Consider the following 8,036-nt stretch of genomic DNA (forward strand, 5'->3'; position numbering starts at 1 on the left):
AAACACACACACACACACACACACACACACACACACACACACACACACACACACACGCATATCGACTGTGGAGGAAACCCTCCCCTTGCAAGCCCACTTCTCCCCCAATGAGTGGAGCAGATCTAGGTCAAAGCTGATTAATGTGCCTATAGCTCCCAAGAGGTTTTTGGTCAGGTGGCAGCAATGCCTGCTCAATGAATATTGCTGCAATACTGTAAATTAAATGGTGTCATCAGAATAACATCAAGACAATGCGAGCAGATTTGCATACACAAAAGTGACAATCAAAACAGTTTACTCTTTCCTTGTGCCAACTGCTGTGTCAACACTGTGAGTGGTTGTGTTTGTGATGGTCTTATGACTGTGTGCGGCCAGTTAGCCGACGCTGAGCTACACAAGGGTATCACATAAACATAAAACAGCCCACAACACATGAACGCGAAAAATATGTGGATTTCAAATGGCCAGCCAGCTGTTGAACTGCCCATTTGCTCAGACAGTTCATGACACAAAGTGCTGCTAAAGGATGAAAACGATGTCTCCTACTTATGAGACGAACGGCATCCATGTCACTGTATTTATAGATAGTTATGTTGCTATTTGGTGGCATGCATTCCGTAAATCAGTTCAAGCACAGGCCTACATGGACAAAGGAAAATGTAATATATGCAACGCTTTAACAACGTAGTCACAAAGCAGGGGGATAAGCAGCAGCAACCCTTCTGACCGATAAACTAGTTAGCTGAACTTTTGTTGTTAACGCTAGCTAGTTATCATAACGGTCGGAATAAAATTTAATGCACCAACTGTTAACAAAACAATTAAAACACTTGCACACCACGTCTAAGATATGTATGTAAATTAGACAATTTAGCACTGGCCATTTTAGCTGACTGCATCTTTATTTAGAAAAATAGGATTTTGAGTAAATGCTTTTAGCACGAAACATGACTCGAACACCAGTGCTATTTGCTAGGTAACATTAGCATTAGCCACATTGCTAGTTAGCTTGCTAGTAAGCAACCCAACACTGTTTTGGAAATGTGTGGCAGCTCGTCTCTCTCGCCAAACGTTACAGTCAACGAGGGCGTTGTTTGTCCGACGTTAGCCTAATATTTATCAAACGATATGGTGATTTGTAAACATTGTGGTTTGTGGAATTTTACGCTAACACAACTATGTTAACGTTACCTCGGAACGCAGCTTGGGGATGATCGGTCTATCTCCCAGGTCGCAAAGAGGTTCATGGGTACAGGCATGCTGCCGGAGCCCAGGACCACAGCCCCGGCTAACGCTCCGGTCGGGAGGGTTGTCGGTGCTGGTCCACCACCGCCACCGCTGCTCTGGTTCAGGAAAGCGGCCCGGACGCCTCCTCTCTCTACAGCCGCCGCCATCATCACCTCCACTGCCCGGGGAGCAGCTCTAGCTAAGTGTCGGACGAAAGCGGGAGCCGCTGAATTCTGCGCTGCCTGCTCCTGCTCCTCCAGACTCCCTGCTTCTCTACACTGACTGGAGATGCTGATAGGCGTGGCGGGGCATGCCACTACTGATAGGGGGCAGCACGTCCCTGCTTGTAGGGTGGGACATCTTTACTATAAACCAGGCAGGCCTCTAAGCATATTCATTTACCATGTTTACCTGGATGCACATATGACAGGAAAACTCTTTAGGAGTAGCTTTTATAGACAGTGATGTTACAGGAAAGAACCAGCTAGGTAATTAGCATTTACATCCGTGTTCATCTCCACTCTTCCATCATTCAGTTTGTTGGTTCTGTGAATTGTTTAATAAAGCAGAATGGGAATATAAATAATCAAATCAGATTTGCTTACACAGAAATGCTAGGGATCTGTGCTCTGTAGACCTGTAAGAACACACTTGTCTTCTAAAATTGAGAATCATTTTTTATATAGCTTAAAAAATTAACTCAAACATTTTTCAGACAAAAAGTTCTCACACAAATGAAGGTGTATCTATTAAAAATGAAAAGGATTTAAAATGCTGAGCATTTGTGCTATATAGCTGCTCCTGTTCCTTATTGCTCATAAATTTGCCATTTAGTTTTAAATGTGTCTGTAAATGCTAACTGCTGGCCAGTGTAACTGTAGTGGAAATGTACTGTACATGCTCTTCAGTGACTACTTTGACCCTGTTGTGTTTCAGTCAAAAAGGGAAGACCCCAAACAACTGTATTCCTAAAGGCTTTTTTCCCCTAAAAAATAAAAATATAGAGGTTGGTTCAATATCTCTACGCAAGAAAACCTTGGATATTTTTTGTGTGTGGTTGTGTTACTACTTACCATTAAATTGCAACTCCTAAAAAAAAAATCATATGTACATATCTGTTAATGTAAAAACCTTTCCACAGTAAACTTTCAAGTGGGCAGGACCTGCTCGGATAATAACTCCACGTTATTCACGATTTGTCATCAGTCTGTGATCACATAATGAAAACTAGTACTTGATACTAGATTCAGTCATTGTTCTCATAATGCAGGTGTTGTGAAACCCATTGACTGTAACTGTGACTAAGGACTAAAATAAAGCTGACTTGACTTGACATGCTCAGGAGGGTTGGGTAGCTTGTGTGACAGCCTGTTTAAACTGGAAAGAAACCCTTCCTGATTTTGTCAAACGTTTTGCACAACCAGTAGTCGGACCTAATGGCAATACATCATTTTAGCAAAACATTCTCTTCTTTCAAGTCATCATTGTTGGCAGCTTCGCCTTTGCGTCATAGACTTTTTCAACGGTTTGTTTAGACTTTCAATAGAGCAGTAAACCATTCATGCACCACAGCTCACATAGACACACAAAGGTGAAATACGCTATTTTTTGAAAATAAGATCAGCACTTTGTCTGACAATCTAATGGGATATATTATTGCCACTGCAAAACATGCGGTGAGTTTAAGAAATCTAATCTTTAATCATTGCTAGTTAACTCTGTGCACCTGACAGCACAACGTGAGGCAATGCGATTTTTATATATACAGCACTTTTTATATAAAGAGGAAAACAAATATGCTTTATATCAAATTGAAAAGATAGAAAGAAAGCAGGATGTTAGATAATCTGTTTTGTATGAATGAAAGTATTCGGGGGGGGGGGGGAGTGCCTGGATATGAAGACCAGAGTTTTTTTCAACATAAATCTGCAATGCATCTTGGCTTCCTTGTGATATTTATTATTTTATCACCATGTTCTGCCTTCTGAGTAATTTTGAGATGCTACCATCTCAAAAACAACCATAATGGATAAAAATGATTAGTGAATGAAGTTGTGGAGTGCATCGTCACCTAGTGTTTCAAAACAGCACTACAACAAAATGTCGACCATTAAACACTAACTTGCACGTTGTGATACATCCAATAGATGGCAGACTGTCTGCATTTATGGTAAGATATCATCAGATCAAGCTCTTGTCCTCCCTGCCTCTCTTTTCTTCTCTCTCTCTCTCTTGCTCTCTCTACCTTCCTGATTGAACCTCCTCCTATAAGTGTGAGTGGGTGGGTGCATATATTGTGACACTGTGACACCATTGATGTTTCCACAACACAACAGTCTGACATTTTATGAGCCAGCCTTTCGCCTTTATTGAATTCTGGAGAAGAGAATAAAATACCCAAGCATCAGTTCACTAACACCTGCTCTGTGGCAGCCATCCTAACACAAAATCAAAGAAATTGCTCGCATCCTAATCTCAGGTGGAGAAAGGTCTGGAGGCTGCTAGTGCTGATGTTTTTGGAAAGTTTCCAGGGCATTACCTGTTATTAAAGCCAGCTGACAGTCTTTGACAGAGACAGGAGAGAGAACATTGCAATGCATCTCTCTGACGTAAGCATATAGGCAACAAACAACACCATTTGCCCACATCATCCTTTAGGTAACAGCAGCTTATTCTTTCTCAGATATTTGACTGAAAACCACAGATCTTTCATAATGCCGGAGTGATGAAAAGCAAATGTGGTTTCCAAGAAGATCTTTATTGTTATGTGCGAGCTTTTGTTTTAGGCTTGTGACATTGTTTTGCGTGCCACCTCCACACCATCAAAGTCAGATATTTTTAATGAGCCTTTGATTACGAGCTAAAAACAGCACTTTTCTGAATCACTGCAGAGGGCTTTAAGCTTGCAGTCACGCATGTTTTTGTGTAAATTTAGAACTTCAAGGGCATCTGGTTTTTATAACGTTTGTGAAAACTTGGCAAAGTGAGTGTGATGATACCAGTGATACCAGGAAAGGGTCTGCTTTGCAAGAATTGACAGTGCCACCAGATATTTCTATTTCCACCACCGAATGGAGGAATAATAGGTAAATAGGAAATAAGTCTCCAATTCCTCCAATTTGGCAATGCAGTGCTAATGAATCAAATCTGATCATGTGGTCATTATTCTAGCAGAGAGAACATATTAGTATTGTCAATCTGTTCAGAGTTAAAATGCAGTTGGCCCCTATATGGACCATATTGACACATTAATAAGAAGTGTTTAGGGCCAGTTCAGAGGCACAGAAGAAATTACGTTAGCCATATGCTGACCCCTGAGGAGCTTAGTGGCATTGTGCTGCAGATGAGGGTGAATACTCTGCGTGGGCGTCGTATGATACTAGCGGCACAGAGACGGTTGATCTGAGTTGGTGCCTCCGGAGGCAGAATCAACATCTGCCTTCCTACTCACTTCATACTTTGAAGACATTTTCATTTTTTGACTTGAATTGCATCCATGCATATTTCAACTGTGTTTTGTTCAGTTTTGACTTTAAACCAATACATATTAACGTGCACATTCTCCTGTTAGTTTCATTGAGGTTGCTGCCTCTGTCAGCTCTCACTGAAGTGGTTAGTGTTCGTGAAGAGAAGCTGCAGTGAGAGAAAGGGGTTAACTTTCTGGTCTATCAAAGCCAGCCCATTTAACATGAGTTTAAAGGGGGTCTCATTCATCAGGGAAACTGTGCACAGTGTTACTGTTATGTTTCTCATTTCACACACACACACACACACACACATATTCCAGCCAGCTCCAGCCTCAGCTCAGAGTGATTGGTCTCTGGTGAGCAGTCAGACACAATTTAAAGGTCCTGTCTATTTGTAATATGCTGGAAAGATTGCCACATGCTCTGATACAGTAGAACAGATCAATCCAAGGCACATCTCTTTCTCCTTCAGAAGCTCTCTGTACCCTTCTCACTACACACTTCAAAACACTAAGGGCTGCAGATAAGCTGCTGATCTAATTAAGGTTTTGCAAGCCTAGCAAATTAAGGATATTATGTCTCATGGATTATAACCTTCGTTACGGCACAATCGATGTACAGTTTCCTGCATTTTGATTCATCTCAGGTATTATTATTATTTCTTTGTGTGCTTTGGGTTGTATCACTGATTAAATACTAATAGTATAAATGAGAGCAGCATACTGTAAGGGAGGTGAAATTGAAGCCCACTGAACATGTCTGTTCTGTAAACATCAAGAACAAAGTTTTACCTTCCAGCTGAAGTCCAACCCAAGTTACAAAGCTCATTCCACTCAACAACACCATAAAATCTCATTTGAATGTATTGTTAATGATGCCTTTAGTGAAATGGGGAAAAACTGGAAAGAACCACAGGACCACATCATTCCTCATCTAAATGACCAATGGGTTCAGTTGCTTCTAAGGTTTAAATCCTTATGGCCTTTCTTTGCTCCCATACAACAGTTATTACTTTATACAACAACAGTTAAAATTGTGTTGCTTGACTCAATGCAAAGACGTTCTTTATCTACGTAAATGGATACCCAGCGGCACAACTACTGGTGTATGGACGGTGTGGGTGTCTTCATGAGACAAATACATAAAATGTAAGATTCTTTGTTTGGGTACACATTTGTCTTCCCTCAGAAGAGGACATATGCCATCCAATCCAGAGCAGATCTTTATGATGTCACAAAAATCAAATATGCATTAATGCATAATTTCAGTTGTGGCTAAGCTGAGACACAGAGGAAAAGGGATGGATTCAAAACTCAGTTTCATTTCACCACTGAAATAATGTGAAAATCCCATTTGGAGGTTAGGACTGAAGAGATTCTTCAACACAATCATGTTACAAAGAAAGCATGGAAAGAATGCATCTGTGAATAGAGGTTTCTAAGAACTTAGTACATTTAATGTGTATTTGCACATGAATGACACTGACATTCCCATTCAACCTAGCCAACATGGTTTTTTGCTGCTTGTTTATGGAAACTCTTCTTACGCAGAGCGCATTAACATTATGAATTGAATATAATCACCCCTCTATTTTCTTTTTTCAGACATCTACAGATTTTCGCTAAAAGCAGTATACTCAAGAAACACAGATAGTGGAGAATGGTAGGAGAGGATAAAAGAAGAGAGACAGCCAAGGGAAATGAAAAAGTGATGGAATTTGTATTTGAACATACAGTATGCAAATCAGGAGAGTGATGATGTGCCGGCCTCGAATCTCATCTTGATCTCAGAGTACATGACCTCTGCATAAAGCACATTCATAATTCAAATCCATTCAGTGGTACCAGAGCAGCTCCGCTGATCTCTGAAGAATGTTCGAGCAGATTCCCCTGACACTCATTGTGTGGACTCTCTGGACAATGCAGACTAGAAAGACAAGAGAGAGCTATGAAATCCATTTGCATGAATGTCAGCCACAGAGAACAGAGACAAGCAGCCAAGACAAAAGCCCTGCAGGAGTCCCAAAGACCTACAGCATCTCCTGTGATGGCTGACCAGGTCTCACTGCACAACCAGGTAGCCTTACAAAAGGCAGCTCTGGACAAGAGCCAACATTAGGGGAAATGTTTTGCTGCCATTAAAAAGTGGAAGCAGGAAAAATGCACCTGGCAGCTTGCTCTCTTTCCTCCCCTGTCCTTAATGTGTTCAGATGGGAACCTTTGTTGAAAGGAATCATTTTGCATTTAGATTTCCCAGAGTAAAAAGAGGCGCAGGGGGGAAACTCCCTACTTGGCGACATGTTTCTCACAGAGAAAGCCTTTTAAGCTTTGCTGATTTTTGCTTTGGACTTGTAGCTGGTTTGCTAGTACATGTTTTCTCCACTATTAACCCAGATATCCAAAATGGCAGCCCCGAGGTATGTTTGATTGCTCTTCCCCAATCCTTTGAACTCCACTGCAATCAGACAACCCAAACTCCAGCTAGTTTTCGCCATGAAATTGAAAGGGTATCTGTCTATCACAGCATTCCCTGAAGTCACCTAACAAAAACCAAGTCTTTGTCCTGAAATGTCATCTTAGAACTGTGATGCCATTGGAGGCTATGCCTGCAACAGTATCTGCAGCTCCCTCTGTCAGACATGCAAATAATGTAGCCGTGTTTTTGCAGAGTGGAGTCTGTGTGTGCCCTTTTTCACTGCAAATTGTTTATCATGGCCATCCAAGCATAGGCTACAATACAAAACATGAGCTGTCAAGGCTAATCCAAGATCCGTTTCAGTCTTCTGTCCTGTTGAAATATTTCCTGTGATGACAGACAGATTTTCATCATTATACTGGGCTAACCATTTACTCAGAAAAATAGAACATTTGTTTTTCTTGCAGGTTTTTCATTTTTGTTTCCACTGACAGCATCTCAACCGTAATTATTTAAAATATCCATTACAAATGGTTTCAATGCCATATCTGATACTTCTGAAAAGAGCAATCTCCTTTAAACCTGTCAAAACCTTTTTTTTAAACAATAAAAGTACAGAGAGGTGAAAAGGCTAAAAAAGTAAAAACTTATCAGCTTATTTCAAAATGCATTGTAGTGGTAGGTTACAACTAGCCTTGTGAAGAGAATCTTCTTTATAGGCAGCACCACAACTTGACATTTCCATCTGGGCTGAAATCATTTGACATTTTCTGGCTTTGGAGAAATGTGCAGTCGGTTGCTAGATGGTTTACTTAACTTTAAATTTTTCATGTGTGTGCGAAAAGGTCTTAGCCTTTTGTCAGAAGATACCACAGGGGTGACACATGGGTGGGACCAAAATTCTTATCCAACACTAAAACCGTGAAA

General features: G+C 40.8%; 1 protein-coding gene across 3 annotated transcripts in view; it reads right to left on the minus strand.

Annotated features, from left to right (window-relative positions):
- Window positions 1-2,202, minus strand: part of zmp:0000000755 (phosphofurin acidic cluster sorting protein 2) — a 50,061-nt gene extending 47,859 nt beyond the window's left edge. The window contains exon 1 of one of the 3 annotated variants that reach the window (XM_044214440.1): window positions 1,192-2,202. In XM_044214440.1, coding sequence (XP_044070375.1) covers window positions 1,192-1,397 — 206 coding nt within the window. In that variant the 5' untranslated portion in view covers window positions 1,398-2,202. The remainder of the gene's footprint in view (window positions 1-1,191) is intronic. The other 2 variants (XM_044214441.1, XM_044214442.1) reach the window with 2 other exon arrangements.
- Between the last annotated feature and the right edge of the window lie 5,834 nt (window positions 2,203-8,036).

The sequence above is a fragment of the Siniperca chuatsi genome, linkage group LG11 (genome assembly GCF_020085105.1).
Source record: "Siniperca chuatsi isolate FFG_IHB_CAS linkage group LG11, ASM2008510v1, whole genome shotgun sequence".
In the NCBI taxonomy this organism is placed as follows: Eukaryota; Metazoa; Chordata; class Actinopteri; order Centrarchiformes; family Sinipercidae; genus Siniperca; species Siniperca chuatsi.